This window comes from Leptodactylus fuscus, chromosome 3, assembly GCF_031893055.1.
Source record: "Leptodactylus fuscus isolate aLepFus1 chromosome 3, aLepFus1.hap2, whole genome shotgun sequence".
NCBI classification, from domain to species: Eukaryota; Metazoa; Chordata; class Amphibia; order Anura; family Leptodactylidae; genus Leptodactylus; species Leptodactylus fuscus.
This window is the reverse complement of record NC_134267.1, coordinates 98,193,324-98,211,662: the sequence shown is the minus strand read 5'-3', so window position 1 is coordinate 98,211,662 and position 18,339 is coordinate 98,193,324. Positions and strand designations below refer to the sequence as shown.

General features: G+C 36.3%; 1 protein-coding gene across 23 annotated transcripts in view; it reads right to left on the bottom strand.

Annotated features, from left to right (window-relative positions):
• LOC142197592 (uncharacterized) overlaps positions 1–18,339 on the bottom strand; it is a 490,495-nt gene that overhangs the window by 432,932 nt on the left and 39,224 nt on the right. For 19 of the 23 annotated variants that reach the window (XR_012715324.1, XM_075267993.1, XM_075268011.1 and 16 more), the window contains exons 3-5: positions 12,205–12,246; positions 4,407–4,538; positions 358–387 (exon numbers count right to left, since the gene is read on the bottom strand). Coding sequence is in view for 22 of the 23 variants with exons in the window: in XM_075267993.1 (XP_075124094.1) it covers positions 358–387; positions 4,407–4,538; positions 12,205–12,246 (204 nt within the window). In the remaining variant the exon portion in view is untranslated. The remainder of the gene's footprint in view (positions 1–357; positions 388–4,406; positions 4,539–12,204; positions 12,247–18,339) is intronic. The other 4 variants (XM_075268000.1, XM_075268006.1, XM_075268014.1 and 1 more) reach the window with 2 other exon arrangements.

Genomic DNA, 18,339 nt, shown 5'->3' with positions numbered 1-18,339 from the left:
CAGGTTTATGATGAACTTCATCCTTTACAGAAAAGGTTTCACATTAATATAAAAAATAATTGTATTCTACAAAATCTATATCAGTATTCTATATAGTAGTGTGTGGGATTGTCATAATACAGTATACCATGAATATTGAAAGACGTTTACTTTTGACAACAGCAATTACAGTACTGTATGTTGTGGGCTTCCTATAAAGTTGCCTTCAAAGATTTTCCACCCATTCGCCTATTGTTAACTACTTTACGAGCTTAAACTTTTAAGTACTTTACAGCTTTAAAGCAGAAATGACTGTGCTAAATAATGTGAATTTCCTCTTCCTCTCATTTGCCAAATGAGAAAAAAAAAGAAACTAACCTATTTTTTTCACTGGCGGCTCTGCAAGTCCTATATTAAAATAAAAAAACTCATAAGACACCTTTGCTGGATGCGGGTACATTCTTACAGCAGTTCTGAGATATATTTAGATGCCTGTAATACATATAATATGCTTCACAAGTCCCACAGGTGTTAGCGCAACAGTCACTTGTTATCCAAACTGTTAGATTTAGCATGCATTATACAAAAATATTAATGATCACCCATTGCTTCTTCAGAATAAAAAAATCACATCACACTTGCAAAACTGAGAAACTTCTATATATTCTGGCATGCAATAATATGACCAAAACAATTCAATAGTATGTGGTACAAACATAGGGGCAGATTTATCAGGTTCTACTCCTTGGCCATTTTTGTAATGAAAGCAGTGACTTTCTAAACTGGACTTGCAACAAAAATTGTTGCAACAGTTTACATTGCCCTCGCTATTTTACAAAAAGATGTTGTAGTAAGAGCAAGCTATGGATGGGGCCACCGACAGCGATGGATTCACCCTCATTTAAGTTAGTTTTCTGGCAAAAATGATGGCTGAATTCTATGATATCTATGGACCTGAGCCTTGACATAATTCAGGCTAAGTTTACAGTGGTGCAGAGATCATCAAGACCCTTCTCTAATATGTCCCTAAAGCTCTCATTCTTTTTTTAAATGTAGATTGTGAGCCCCACATAGAGCTCACAATGTACATTTTTCCCTATCAGTATGTCTTTTTTGGAATATGGGCTGGAAATCCATGCAAACAGGGGAGAACATACGGACAACTTGCAGATGGTTTTATGCCCTTGGTGGGATTTGAACACCAGGACTCCAGCACTGCAAGGCTGTGGTGCTAATCACTGAGCCACCATGTGGCCCCCTAAAGCTCATTCTTCATCAGTTTGATGGCTTAAGAAATATTGGTCTGGACTCAAAAGGGTTGCACTGTATAGAAGGAGTTGTCCCTTATAGTCCCACCTGAATGGGATAGCAGTCACTCTACCACTTCACTGACTTCTGAGGAACTACTAAAGAGTATAGCACCCGAGTATCTATCGCAGTCCCATAGAGATGAATGGAGCAACAGTACAGCTGTGCCACCACCACTCCATTCTGATGGATATAAAAGGGACAGGTTTAATATATTTGCCATTATTTGGATGTACATTTACCTGTTGAAGTTTATAGCAGTTATGGACAGACAATATTATTGCTTTCTCTATTATAAAAACAAGTGGCTCCTGCAGTTCAAGAGGTGTGACATCCATATATTAGGCATTTAGGTATAATGTGTGGATATTTGTCAGATGAAATACCTATTTAAAGGGTCTTTTCTATCACCAGTTATTGTTAGTACATAGTTGTTGAATGCACCAGCTAAAACAGCACCAGCTCCATTTGAGGGTTAAAATACACCATTATTTTATCTCCAGATTAAAACCATACCCATGGGGTAGACCTACTGTATGTAGAAAAAAGCTGTCTACACATTTCAAACCATGATACTGATTCCTACATCAATTGATCATTTAACCAAGATATATAATGTTACAATATATAAGACATTGCTAGCCTCCTCCTTGTTCTTGTAGTGGGGTCTATGAAATCTATAATTTACAATACTATCATGCAACTTTTAAAAGGAACCTGTCACCTTGGACATCTTTTGAAGAAACACCCCTTTAATTGCAAAAATATCTTCTCAAATGCCTTTGGATCTGGAATTGGACTCAACTCTATATTAAGATTATTATCACTTCCAGGCTTTAGGTTCTAAGTTGTGCAATTTTAATTGATGATTTGAGTAAAACTATCGGAATATCTATGCAGCTTTTCCTTTAGAGAAAATGTTTATTTAGGATTATTTCTAATCTGGAGCTAGATCTCATATGCATTTCAGCAGCTGAGCAACCAACACAATCCATCATACAGTCTAAACAATGATCAGCGTACAAACATTTGTCAAAAATAGTTTCCTTTTAATTAGAGATATGCTAATACTGGAAAGCTGAAGGATCTCCGGCATAATGTGGAACATAGCTCAGGCACTTAATTATGGCTGCTGCAGTCTACAGAAATCCACTTACAATACATTTCTACGTAGTAAATACAACTTTGATATAAAATGTGTAATATATATATATATATATATATATATATATATATATATATATAAAATGAATATAATACTAGTAATTAGAAGGCAACAAAACAATAATGCTGTTAGCAGTGTACATTTGTATATACACCTTCTACTTTCTAAATGTAAAAAATAATATGATAAATTCTTTATAAATGTTTCTTCTTTGAGCTCTCAGGTTTGGTTTCTGCTGTATCTTTGGCCAGTAAATACATCAAGATCAATGTAAGTATCGCATCCAAAACTCTGTGTAAAAATACCTTACATCAACACTTGAAGAACACAGCTTCTAATATAGCAAAGGGTTTGAGAAGTAGCCATGCTCTGAAATGATAGACCTTAAGAAAATAAAGGCTGACGTTTCAGATGTAACAGAGATAGGTCTGTTCAGCTCACAATATCAGAATGTGCTATCTGTGTTTTTCTATTAGATGACTTTTACATCTATTGTATTACCTTCACATGGACCTGTCAGTTCTCTAGATACGTCTAAGGTCTTTTTGCTTGGCTGTTTTTGTTGCACCAGTTTTGCCTTTTTAATTGTTTTCCTCAAAATGTAACAAATTGGGAGCATCTTTTCTCATAACTTCATGTAATGCCATTCCTCTGTCCTATTAATTCTTCTATACAAATTGACAAGTGGGCACTACTGGTCCCTTGTTACAGAGGTGTATCTACAGTGGCAGCCAAAAAAAAAAATGCACCACCAGTGGATTTTGTCAAATGTATGTGATGCGTAGAAATTGGATCCCTGTACATGTACAAAATTGCCAAATACTCTTCATCCAGGAGAGAACAGGATAGAAATGGAAAAAGACAAGAAATCATTTTTGCTACAATCATTACATTTTGTGAAATGGTGTGGGTTTTTTTTGGCTGCAACTGTATACAGTCTATATGGTCAACATTGATTAGACAGTAGCAGCATATAGTGACATTCCACCAAATGGTAACACCCACTTGTCCATTTATTCATACATTTTTAGGAGGAAAAGCAGATAAATTGAACAATACAAAGTAGCAAGAAAAGATGCTCCAAATTTGTTATTGTTAGGATACATGTATAAAGCAGCATCGTACTTGATCCATAAAGTGTCTGGTGCTGCAGGTTTTATAGATTTTCGTTCATCAACTCAAATTATTTGCATTCTTTAATAGGCATTATTTTTTCTATCCCTCCATTCCCGAGCAATAATTACTGTGAGTTTTAATATCCAGTATGATGATTGCCAAATGGGCGGGTCCAGGGCTGCCTATTCCACTTGGAACCACCCACCTGACAATAAAAATGCTAATCAGCATATTGGGTGCTGAACATAGTGACTTTTCTACATCTGACTGTATAAAGCATATATGACTACTAGAGATTATGAGCAATATGTCACCACGGCCATGTTCTTTACAAGCAAGCAGTTTCCAACAAAGGGGCTAAATAAGGGGATATCTTCCTACCATCTTATAAATCCTACAAAACAATTGGAATAATTGGAATTTGATAAATTAGAATTTGTCTTTTTTTTTCTCTCTACAATATGACAAGGATGTTTGACTTGCACCGACTGTGATGAACGTGAGCTGTGACAGACTCTGCACTGTTGCATCTGTTTTATATACTGCAATAAAATACATTTACTGTATAACCAAGAACAACACAATCCTCAGATAATATAAAGTAGAGTACGCTTTGCATAGTCATTCAGAAGAAACATACAATAAGCCTTGTATTTTTGTCCCATTTCTGTTTAACTCTGCAATTAAATAACTGGAGTTAAACATATCATTGACATTGGACAAGGCATGCAGGACTTTATGTATATGAAACACAGTCAGCCTCATGTCTGCACAGAAGGATAACAGTACATGCAGAAGAAACCTGAGAAGGAATATGCAGATAATCTGATGCACATACCTTTTCGCTCATCATCAAACGATATGAAGTCAGATACAGTCGAGAAGATAGCATGCATCCAATCATACGTGTCATCCACAGCTTCATGTATGATTCGTACTGGGTCATTTCTAAGTTTACTTATTGGTCCTCCTAAACAAGATAGAGAAGATGATAAAACAATTAGTATTTCTTTATAAACCCAACACATTTATCCTTGTACTAAAATAGTAGTCAGAGGAAACCCCAGTACAAACCTGTTCCCTATTGTATTTATTCTATAGTACCAACTTCTTAGCTATGTTGCTTACTCAAATAGAGGCCTGGGAGACAGAGGCGTAACCTGAAGATCATGGGCCCCAATGCAAAATTTCTACCCACTTACCTTATGCCTTTTAAAATAGTGGTATATTTTATGTGGTAGACGAATCTTTTGGGACCCCTACAGAGTCCAGAGCCTGGTAGCAACTGCTAGCTCTGCACCCCCTTGAGCTACTCTCCTATTGGGAGGGACTAGAGTGCAAACTTTTATTCTGTTGGCTGCATTAAAGTATATATATGTATATATATACTGTATATATATATATATATATATATATATATATATATATATATATATATAATGTATATATATATATATATATATATATATATATATATATATATATATATTGCATAAAGTACCCTACAGTGACACAATATATGTGAACAGATACTAACAATATGCAATTATATTGATGTATTTGTTGTTTTGAGTTATTTCATTTTAGGTTAATATTGTAAGACCTAAAAATTAGCTTTGGGTCAAACAAGTTTGGATAGAACCAGTAGTGAGATTATTATACTCTAGGGTCACTTTTGATCCAGGAACATAATAGGGGAAGGCCCAGGGGATGTGTAAAAAATAAACAATTATACTCACCTTCCCTCAGGTGAATATAGAGTAGGTGAGTAAAACTGTTTATTTTCTTACACTTCCCCTGGGCCTCCTGGGGTCTGAAAAGGCCCCAGAGTATGATAAATTATTTTTTACTTCATGTGTAGTGAACCCCAAAGTTTTCTGTAAAATCCCAGATATTACATTGTTGATTCAGGTTACAGAAGGCAAAATACATGACATCACAGAATACAGTAGAACGTTCAATTGCAGACTGACATATGCTGTATTTGTATATATGTGGGATATAATAATTTCTTTACTACGCTAATCATTAATATAATGGAGCACTAGAGGTAAGATCAGGGCATCTACCGCCATTCTAAATAGTGGAGCATATTGGCAGCTCTACGTGTTATAGCAAGGACTTTGCCTTAGCTCTTACGTTTCTTAAATGGGCTTACTCATGAACAGAACCATATTTGAATTTGCAGACAATGAAGAGTTAAAATTGTTTCCAAATATAAGTACTAAGAAATTTTGCTGAATTTTGTAGATTTTCTCTAACCACCCCAGTGGTAATGATCTGTTGCCATATTATGTTGTCAGTAGATACAATAATGAATGTAGGAATTTGCTTTGACCTGAGACCGGTCAAAAACCCAGTCACGGTGTCCTTATTGTGTCTAGGTTATCTTCTCATACACATAGTGTTCCTGCCTGATAACGTGTCCACAATAAGGAAATTATGACAGGGATTCTGACAAGTTCCAGACCATGGAAAGTTTGTGCATTCATGGTCAGATGCTTTGGTAACAGATCAAGACAAGCTTGTCACCACTACAATGGTAAGAGAAAATCTTAAAAACTGCACAAAAATCTAAATTCTTTAAATATGGAAACAAAGTTTAACTTTAAATTTTTAAAAATTTAATAATGGCTATGTAAGTGAGAAAACCTCTTTAAGATAAGGGGACATTTTGTGTAAAGGGCTGTTTTGTTTTACAGTCTCAAGAAAGTGAATGAGATTTCATTTAATCGAAGCGTGTTAATTTTACCAGCTTTTTTGCCCCATACGTTTTTATGGGTGAAGGCGAAAATGAAATATGAGTGGCAAAGCAGAGAGAAACCTAAAGCATTTTAGCTGTTCTTTTTCTGCTGCATTTTTCTACATGAAGTCTTCAGCAGTCTATGCTAGCTCTTCTACAGTAACAGCGGTCTGATATATCAGTCATTTTTGAGGTGTTTAACCCTCGTGTTTACCACCATTTCTAACTGCAGTGTTGCATTAAACATGCCAAAATTAATATTCTTTTCATACAAATCAACATGAATATCCAGTTCAAGCAAAACAATGGAAATCTGCACAGCATAAAGTGATCCATAAGTAAAACTAATAAAGTGGAAATTTTTCCATATGGAGGTGTAGTCATGGACAATGCTCAACGTTGGCTTTTCTAATACTAAAGTATATTATCATCCACTGTTTGGATTTCTGTTAAAACACAAGTTCATTCTTAAGGTAAAACCATGCACAAACAACATGCAATGAGATTTAGAATGATCCTTGCCTAGAAGGCTTTCAGCTTCTTTTAAAGCATTGCCAGCAGTAGGCCGATGAGATCCTATTAGGACATGTAAGGAAGGAATAGAAGAGAGCGGCTCTAGGTATATGGTATGTACAGTAGGCAGCATGAGACCCGCTAGCTAATGGCACACAACCCTGGACATGACGCACTTCAGCTCTTGTAATTGAAGTTAAGTGACTATTCTTTTGTGCTGTTGCAGCAATCGGTGAACTGTATGTTTAGTGTATGTTGGTATTATAGCTACAAAAGACACCGGTGCTAAGAAAGGTGAGCTGTCCGCTGATGGACTAGCTAATGTCGTCTCTGACAGCGGGATAATGGTAACCTTTCAGCGACTAATGATTTCATTTATCAATGCTGACCCAATTAGGAGGTGAAGGACCAATAAAGAAAGCAAAGGGAAAGAGTCTTAGAGAATGTCTATGGCACTAAATATAATGATCGACTGTGATCTTGTGTAACATGGAGACAAAAAATATGTCCAGTAGAATTACAGATTAACAAACATTAACTTGACACTAAAATTACTACACTGTTGTAAGAAACTATAAGGGGGATGAATGACACGCTGCGTGCCTGTACCTGTGTACATGGATGTAGTTAGAACTGCCTCCATGTACGTAGTATGCTACCCCCAAGCCTACATTCAGATGACTGATGGTGAATAGCCGCTATTCATATGCATGTTAATTAAAGCTTCTGTGTGACGACCATAAAAACATTGTGTGAATATAGAGCTAGGGTGCTACCCACATGAATTCACCACTAAATCCTGATCACATACTTTTGTCCTTTGAAGTCTATGGTCACATCAGTTTATATGTCAGGAGATATTTTCCAGGCCACATAGAATGATGTAAATGTAACCTAAGGAATTTTATAAGTTGCATTTATATAAACATAGGGCAGCATGGTGGATCAGTGGTTAGCACTGTAGTCCTAGGTTCAAATCTTGCCAAGGACAACATCTGCAAGGAGTTTGTATGTTCTCCCCGTGTTTGTGTGGATTTCCTCCCACACACCAAAGACATACTGATAGGGAATGTGGATTGTGAGCCCTATATGGGACAGTAACTGACAATATCTGTAAAGCGCTGCAGAATATGATGGTGCTATATAAGCATAATAAATAAATAATAAACATAGGTTGGCTAATGTTGCATGTACATTACAGTATATTTCCAGTGTTGCCATAAAAGTAAAAAATAAACTTTGCTAACACAATAGAGCATGCTGAAGCTTCAGCATTGCGAACAAAATGTTTTACTGTACTGATACATTTGGCCTTGTGTGACAATAGGCTAATAAAGAAAGTAACAATTGATCTGAAACAAGCAAAAACAGATGAAAAGGATGATTTCAACCTAAAGGAACATTCATTAGGTGAATATCTAACAATGAGCGCTAATCTTAGCCTAACAATGCACCAAGCCAACAGTCAACGTCTGGAAAGAAGTTTCCCATGTCTGAAATTGCCGTGTGATACTCAGATGAAAGATCTTGAGTAAGAATGAAATATATTTTCTCCATAAATGATCTTTCCTTGAAAAATATTTTGCCAATTTACCGGTGTCATTAAAAATGTTTTGTATGGCCAATTTGAAGGACTTTCTTTTTTTTTTTTAAATGTAGATTGTGAGCCCCACATAGAGCTCACAATGTACATTTTTCCCTATCAGTATGTTTTTGAAATATGGGATGGAAATCCATGCAGACACGGGGAGAACATACAAACTCCTTGCAGATGGTTTTATGCCCTTGGTGGGATTTGAACACCAGGACTCCAGCGCTGCAGTGCTAACCACTGAGCCACCGTGTGGCCCCAATTTGAAGGAATTTCATGGTCACTATAGACTAAATTGTATATGGCTGCATGTGTTAAATGATCATTCACCAGATAATCCTTGTTCAGCTATTGTTGAATAGATGAATAGTTCAATAATCTGCTTATTTCTATCCATAAACTGAAAGGCCCTACTATTCAAGACTCAGACTAGAAAAATAAGTAAACCTTATATGTGTAAACCTTTGTTCACATTGGCATCATGGTTTGTGTTTATACAGAACATCTGTGTTGAACCATTTTTTTTTAAATGAATTGCAACAAATCTTGTCATACTGTGTTGATATATAATAGGGTTCGGTAGTATCCATCAGAACTCCAGTACTTTTATACTATTCATGATATAGTCTCGCAGACAGATAGGTTAGGGCTATCTAAATCCAATGGTATATGAATTCCCCGTGCAAATTGGGAATTCTTTTTTTCAATTTGCAAATGAGCTCTATGAAGCAACAAAGGCTTTTCACTTGTCCAAAGAGGTAAAAACCACAAAGCCTTCATGAATCCAAAGTTATCTTTCATTAGTTGCCATTATTTGCCATTATACATTTGTATTTATTACATGTTGGTTTATATAGAGTAATAGTTTCTTTGCCACAATAATAGCGTATGCTATCAAAGTGTTGCTCACATGCAAACAAAGCTGCACTTTTACATCCAAAGATTTACTTGTAAAATGAGAGCTGTGCTGTGATTGGTCACAATGACACATTTTCAGTGATACATTTTGGATACATGAGGTCCTTTGTGTATACATGAGCAGCTGTTTGCCAGAGATTATCTACGCTCTCTGTAAACCCAAGGTAAAGCAGCTGCTTATAACAGATGTTCCTCGCACAAACACTGGCAAACCATACAATCTTCCAGAATAAGAGACACAATATTAGACCTCATGCATCGAAATAGTCCAAGAATTACATGGCCATTAGCTCACAGCAAATGAAGGAAACTAATATGTTATTGGCTGCAGGAACTAAAAGGCCACGTATTCTGTGAGGTTTTATGCTTGAGCCTTAATATTACATAAGGCCGCACATGGCGCAGTAAAAATAGACTTGCTGCGATTTCCAAAACTGCAACAGTTTTGGAAGCAGCAGCATGTCCACTGCGCATATTTTATCAAATTGTGGGGATGGAATTTGCTAGTAATTTGCACTTTTTCCACCGCAGGCAAACTGCGGCCTTTTACACCATGTGGGGCTCCAGCCTAAGCTTGAGGCCCCACATTGCGGAAATGCAGCTTTTTTTCTTGCAGATTTTGCTGCGGTTTTTTGAGCCAAAACCGAGAGTGGCTACAAAAGAAATGGGAAATATAAAGGAAGTTCTTATACTTCACCTTTTTGCTCAATCCAATCTTGGCTTTGGCTCAAAAAATGCAGCAAAATCTGTAACAAAAAAAAGCTGCGTTTCCACAACGTGGGGCCTCAGCCTAAAGGGGTTTTTCAGGATAGTAGTAATTTATTTCTTAGGATTAGGCCATGAATATTTAATCTTCCCATGTATCGTTCTCAGCACTCCATCAGATGAATGAAAGGTCACAGCTCTTCAGTGAGTATCATACCCTTCATTGTTTACCAACAAGGGTAAACTTGGTTGTGGCCGTACCGTATACTGCAGCTCAATAAATCAGAAACAACTTTATAGACATCTTGAGCTTGGTAAAATATCAACCCTCAATCAGCTGCGAATAAATGATCAGTGTTATAGTTCTGAAAATCCCTTTAGGCCCCAGGCACACAGGGGAAAGGTGGGTGGGAAATCTAATATATATAGCGACATGATTCCCTGTGTGCATGGGGCCTTGGGGTTTGTTCATGTCTGGTGGATACAGTGATAAAAAAGCACAGCTTCTTTGAATTCTATGGTTTTACTTTTATTTTAATGTGTTCCTTAGAGGGTCTTAAAACTATGTAACTACTACCTCAGATGAACAACACATAGCAAATTACACTTTGTCATTATTTAACAAAAAGTAGGCCAAAATGTAGAAGTGCGTGAAAAATGAATTCCACCTTTACTGCTTCTGTACAAATTAAGAGGGTAACTAGTAGCTAAGTGCTACAAATCAAATGCCCTTGATTAATTGATCATGAGCAAGTCTGACCACCTCTATAAAAGCAGAAGTTTTGGCAGGTTACTAGTATTGAGCATTCAGCCGTGTGTTAACACCATGCCAAGTTGCAAAGATATCAGCAAAGCAGCAAAGACTGAACATGAAAGAGGAGAATGGCTTGAGTTTGCAAAGATACATTGGAACACACCACAAGACTTCTGGAACAATGTCCATTGGACATATGAGACCAAAGTAGAGATGGTTGGCCATAATCCACAGCACCTCATTTGTCAAAAACTAAACATAGCATATCAGTATCAACCCCTTATACCAGATCACAAGAAAGCTAAGGTTGAAGTACTACTTATAAAAGATTTAGAGATGTGACTAGTTAAAGCGGTTTTCCCATCTCCCTGTTTTAGTAGCTTTGCCTGCAATATATTTAGGAAACCTCTTCAATTTACATAAGCTAGGATTCTTGAGATTGGAATACCCCCTTAAAACACAGTCAGGAATTTGAACTTAATATGCTGCAGCTAATGCTGTATATAAAATTACATTCCCAACTACGTTTTTGATCTCTAATTCTTTTATAAGTAGCACTTCAATCTTAGCTCTCTTGTGGTCTCAGCTTCATCATATCAGAACTTTTCTAGGTGGTATAAATCTGGAGATATAGCTATTTGAGGTGACCACCCTCCCTTTGGTAAATGTTTCCACTCTATATACTACATTGATGTATACAGACAGACTCCCTGGAAATTCTGAGAACAAATTTGAATCACTACAATTATGCAGGGGCGTAATTTGAGGGGGTGCAGAGGGTGCAGTTGCACTGGGTCCAATGAGCCTTAGTGGGCTCATAAGCACTGGCATCAGTATTGAGTTTACAGCTTCCATCTGGCCCATAAGCCAAGGAGACTCACAGATGACCATGAACATACTAAAGCTGATTAAACTCCTTAGCAGCTGTAACCATCACTATCAAGAATTCACTGTATGGGATGAAATAGGGGCCCCCGGACAAAAGATTGCACCAGGGCCCAAAGACTTTAGTTACACCACTGACGTTATGGGCAGCTTTTTACAATCCTATAGCTATGAGGCTGCTTGTTTAATTCCTCCACATGAGCCTGGTGGAATCCACCCCTAAATCCGTTGCAGATTCCTACATGTGAACGTATCCTCAGTCACTCACTGACAGGATTTCTACCTCGCGTTTATGACCCGCTCTTATGCAATGTGAACACTGAGCATTGATTTTTGAAGGAAACAATAACGTGTTTGCATTTTCTCTTGTGCAGCTCATCTATCAGTTAATACACAAATAACACATTATTAGTATCTGAAATCAGTATGCCTATTCATGTGTATAAACCACATATACAGTCTCAGACACAACTGTAAGAACACAAAAGGTTAATAGCACAGAAACACTGCAGGCAGAATGTCTTTACCAGGTGGTAAACAGGGGTCATCACAGTACTGGGAATAGGTGTCTATTGAGGATGATGGCAGGAGCATTCATGGAGATGATGATAATGGAAAAATAAAGGAAACATGTTAGCACTTTGCCTTGAAATTGGGTGCATGTAGAAAATTGGTAAGCATTGATCACATATGTGCCTAGTGAATTATTTATCATCATCATCATCATCAGATACCAAATTCAATGTATGGGTGATATCATTTTCAGTAATTTTCAGTAATTGTCCACTCTCAAAGACCCAATAAAGAAGTCCTTCCCCCCAAAAAAACACTGTACATGCTGCACATACAGTAAATTATTAAAATAGAGTCACATACCTAAGTATCCTAGGCCCAAAGCTGCACGGCCCACCACAAGATTTGGTTTACTTTGGTGGGAGACTACAGATCCTTGGACGCAAAATCAAGTGAATTTGACAGGTAAACCTCTATTTGTAACTTTAAGTCATCTGCACTTTTTTTTTTTTTTTTAAAGAAAACCTCTTGAATTCAGGTATTATATGGCCTGCAGTTAGGATTTATTAGTTTTGAGGCAAATATTAGTTAGAACTCAAAGCTACAGTACAGATAGTATTCTGTATAATCTTATTTTGGTGGACTACCCCTCTTGAAGACCAGTTTTTACTGCAATTCTGGGTGGTCGTTCAAAGATTTTTTTTAATTTTAACTGCAGTTAATAACAATATTACAACATAATAATCAAAAACATGGAATGGCTGAAATTCAACCCCTTCCCCATCCCTGGGCTGTCACATATAGACACAAACAGGATATCACTTTTTTAATGATCCATCCCTTCAGTTTTGCCCAAATTACTGTGTAAGCTGAACTGCCATAAGCTCCTAACAGAAATTACACTCAATTTTTTTAAGATTATATATTTTTATCTTCATTGTTTAAGAGCTTAAGAACTCAATTATGAAGCTTATATGGCCAAGTAGTCCAAGTAGCATTGGAGACTTTCTCTCCAAAAGTGATGTTCCTAGGGGATAATCCATATGGAGCCCCATGAGACATGACAGTTTTTTCAGTCCTATGTAATATTTGGCACAAATAACCTATCTTTGTCTCTGTATGAGATCATAGATATACCATACTCTTATAGAGGCCTTATTATCCTTCAGTGTTAACGCTTGTGTGCATTACCCCAAAACACAGAATAATATATAATTTTATATTTGTTAAGGTTAGAGTCAATAGGAAGGCTTCCTCATTTATCAAAACTAACAGTACAACTAAACTACAGCAACCAACGAAAGATCAACGTCTATTTCTAAGCCTACCTTAGAAAAATATAACCTGCACTATGTTTGGTTGGTATGGGTAACCCATTCAGTTATACATTTTTAATAAATGAGACCCATTAGTTATTGTATTATAGTTAGTAGTTATTCTATTTGATGGTCTATCTGCATTCCTTAAAGCCAGAGCTCCACATAGTGTAAAAGCAATGGCAAGAACTCTAGCTTTTATAGTACCTGCAAAGTGGATAGGATTCTGGTTAATCCCGTATGGACTTTGCAGAAAAATATCTGCAGCAGACATGTTGCGATTTCAAAAACCATTGCATTTTTGTAAATCTCAGCATGTCATTCATACCTACAGAAATACTGGCATTTTCCATATAGGTGTAATTAAAGCAGAAAGTCCACAGTGTTTCTGAGAAAAGCGCAATACATTTCTGCTGTGGGTTTTTACACTATAATGTTTTTTCTTTCTTTTTTAATTCTGTCCAATAACATGAACTATATGTGATCAATTGTAATAGACACTGTATAAACACTGTATAAAGGTCATATTAATGTAATAACATGCATAAACTTACCTTTACAACAGGAAATATCTGCTGTCAATCTAACCATTGCTTCTATGTATTTCTTAAGTACCAATCAGATTTTTACAGTTTAACAGCGCAATAAGAAAGTATTGATATTCTTTACAGCAGTTACTGAGAAAATGCACAGCACACATTAAACATGTTTGGTGGGCAATTTACTTTAAGTGGATAGCACTCGATTTCTTACCTTCTTTCCAAAAGACTGTAATTTAATTAAGGTTTTCTTAGCACAGAGGCTTAAATGAAATAGGTTAGCAATTGCTCAAAGCTTTTTGAGAACCCAGGTATGGTCAGCAATTAAAATACTGCTAAAAATTCACAAATTGAATGCAAAAATGATCTGCAGGAGTCGACTAAACAAGTTATCAACATGAAAGATGAAATTCTAAAATGTGTTTCTGATGCGGTTGATAAAAGAATAAAAATGGTCTTGTAAACTGTGGACATGTAATTGAATTGTTTTGAAGAACTATTATATATATTTTTGTAAAACTATCATGTAAAAAAAAAAAAAGTTTGTCCTATAAAAAAAAATCCAAAAGGAAAATGTTGGAAGAGATTTATCATGAAGTGAATTTTTAAATTTAGTTTTGAAAGAATCTGTGTTAACATTATTTGTGTCGTATTTAATATCAAATGTAGAAAGATATATGATAAATTAGGAGCATCTAGAGGCTAAGGGTATGTTCACACGGAGGTTTTTCGATTGGATTTTGACGCGGAATCCGCCTCAAAATCCGGCTTCAGAAACAGCTACCATTGACTTCAATGGGATCCGCTCGCTTCTTTTTTCCGCTAGCTAGTAGTGGAAAAAGAAGCAAGCTGCCCTATCTTGCCACGGATTCCACAGCTGACTCAGTCACATCGTCCGCAGTGCAAGGCTCCCTCCCGATTAGGCCCATTCTTCAGGCCTAATCCAGAGTGGAATGCTGTGTCTGGATGCCGGTGCACTGTACTGGAATCCCATCGTGGCTATCCGCGTGGAACATTTCACACACAAAATGCTAATTCCGCTGTGTGAACATACCCTAAGACCCCCACATAGTGAGCCGCAGTCAAAAGGTGCTGCAGAAGAAACGTGTCAAAAAAGCATCATTTTCAGAGAAAGTCCAGAATTTTCCTCTGTGAACTTTCTGCTTTCATTACTTCTATACAGAAAGCACAAGCAATTTGGAAATCATAGCATTTCCACTGCAGATTTTTTTCTTCAATGTGTAGATGGAATTTGCCAGAAAAATGCAGTGTTTTCATAATGTGGGGCTTCAACCTTAGTTTAAAATGCTGTCATGAAATGTTATTTCACTTTCTATACCAATCACTGATTGGGGTGGGCTTGTAATAATTTTTGTAACTTTTTAAAAAGTCAATAAGCTAATAAATCTGGAGAACAGACACCTAGACAAGCTGACCATGCCCATTTTCCTACCCAAAGAGCGAGTGAATGAAATAATGCTACCATTACTGCTACAGAAAAAATCATAGATGGCTAAATCATCCCCTGAAATTAATGCATACGTATGGTGATATTTTAAAAGAAGAAATAAAGGACAGTGCTGAATTAAACTGTTCCTGCCACTGTTTTTTTTTTTGTCTCCTTTTTTTACTTTTTTAAATTTTTCATTCACAGAGCCATATAAGGGCTTACATTTTTTTGTGAGAAAAGCTGTACTTTCGAATACCATTTAATATTCCACAGAATGGGGTGAAATTAGAGAAAAACTCCACTTGTGCCATTTTCTTAAGTTTTTTTTTACAGAATTTACTTTGCAGCTAACATGACATTTTATCTACAATCTGTGGGTCAGCCCGATTCCGGTGATACCACATTTTTATAGTTTTGGTTTGGAAAACCGACAAAAGTTAACTTGACATTTAACATATTACATACCATTTAGTTCAGTGGCATGTAACAAGTTAACATTTACCTATTCAAGTTAACATTAACATTATTCGCTACATCAGTAACAATGGACACATATGTATATTGATTCAGCTTGGTTAAGTGGCACCTGTGTGCCTATGTACCTAACAACTATGCAGAATGTGGTGATCTAATTAAACCTTTTTTATGTCAGAGCTTCAAGAACCTATCAACATATCAAGAATTTATTGAGGATCATTGTCATTATCTATAACAAACCTAACATGGCTGGTAATATGTTTGTACCATTGGCCATTATGGGGAAATGTATAGGTATATTACCTTTGTGATTGATGCAACAGTTCTAATATTTTTCTCCACTACTTGAGTGAGGCCTCATTCACATCTGCGTTGGTAATCCGTTCAGGGGAGTCCGCATGGGGATCCCCCAGAATGGACTACAGAACGCATTGGCAAGCGGTGTTCAGTGAAAGCACACAGACCCCATTTTAGTCTATGGGGTCCGTGTGCTTTCACTGCACACCGCTTGCCAATGCGTTCTGTAGTCCGTGTTGGGGGATCCCCATGTGGACTCCCCTGAATGGATTACCGTCGCAGATGCGAACAAGGCTTCAGTGTTAATTTATTCTTAAGTTCTCAAACAGGCTCTGAAACCTTTCCTATCAATACTTTCATATCAAACTTTTCTAACACTGATGAAAGTTAGAAGTTCTTTGTCGCCATTTTTATTATGTACAGTACAGCAGTTTTGTAAGAACTTATGAAAATGATATATTTAGTAAACAAATTACATACATTTTTATGAATGTTTAATATAAATAAAAAATGCAAATTAAAGGATATTAAAACTGTTGGCTGGTACTACAGAATTTCTAATAGCAAAAAAAAGTGATGTGGAGTTTAAGCTGGTAGGAAGCTTAATGATACAAACAAATAACATGGTATTTATCTTAGTGCTATAAGCCATATCTACAATACCATCAAATTAAATGCATGATGTATGAGGAATTGAATAATGAAAGGCATGTATTTGTAGCAAACATTAAATGGACTGAACACTAAATACAAATTTACATTTCATTATCTGGGTATGAATAGGGAAATGACAATGCCAGAAACTTTATTACATTTTGTACTGAAATTAATCCTACTGTCAAATTTGTGAGAGACGGGAGCCTTTCCCTGAATAGACATAATGAACTACAAGTCTGCTACTAAAGCGAAGGTAATGTTGATTAATGAGGAAACTGCTGAAGATTATTTTTCTTAATCTACTATTTATTATAGAATTACAGCCATTCTGAAGTAAAATGTGTCTTCAAGTGGGTGATATTTCTGTATTCAAGTAATGAAATTTATTTTAGATTAGTCTTTAATGTTCGTTTAAAATTTAAATTGTTAACAATTCAAGGATTACGAATATTCCATTTTAATTAGATTATATAATATATTGACAAAATTATTTAACAAATGAAAGTACAGGTAGGATTCGATAGGTTTATTAATAACTTGAGATCCCAACATATCCTTTAAAGATCAACTTTGCTATCGTAAGACTACATGAACACATTGCATTAGCTGTAAATTTTCATACACCTTATTCAATTCTCATCCTTATTGTACAGAAATGTCTGCAGAAAAAAGTGACACTTGGCGCAGATTTTTAAATCTGCAATATGTCAATTTGTCTCACAAATTTTTCACTGTGGATCTCCTTTCTTTCAATATGAAATGTGCTATAAAATCTGTATCAAATCCACTTGATAGAAACACACTATCAAATTTATGGAGGAAAAATCTGCCATGCAAGAATTGTTGATTGTTACCCATTCACGACTCTAAAACACTCATGGACTGGGAGTTGGTACTATACAATATACTACAGGATCTAGTACGAAAAGAAGATATGCTTCAATAGTTTTAGTCAGTAAAATGAGTTTATATAAGGTCTTATAACACCACATTTACTTGTTGGGATATCTCAAAACAAGTGAAAAGATAAGGAACAACAACATCCTCGACCATCCATGTTCTAGGTTTCCTGTGATAGATCATTCTTTTATGAGCTCTTCTATGTGCCTTCTCAGGAGAGGTAAGGGTAAATTCAAATGGTTTTTTTTGGTCTGGATTTTGCCACTCGTAGCGTCCGCGGCGCAGCACTCCCTCCAGACTAGGCCCATTTATTTGGGCCTAATTCATAGCGGAATGCCGCAACTGGATGCCGGTGTACTGCACCGGCATCCAGTCACTGCTAGCCATTTTTTGGACCGGATTCTAAGGAGGTCTCCATGTCAAAATCCGGTCTAAAAAACCCCGTGTGAACTTACCCTAAAGGTAGAGGAGGACATATCTATAGCAGACTATGGTAAAGAGTTAGTCTAGAAT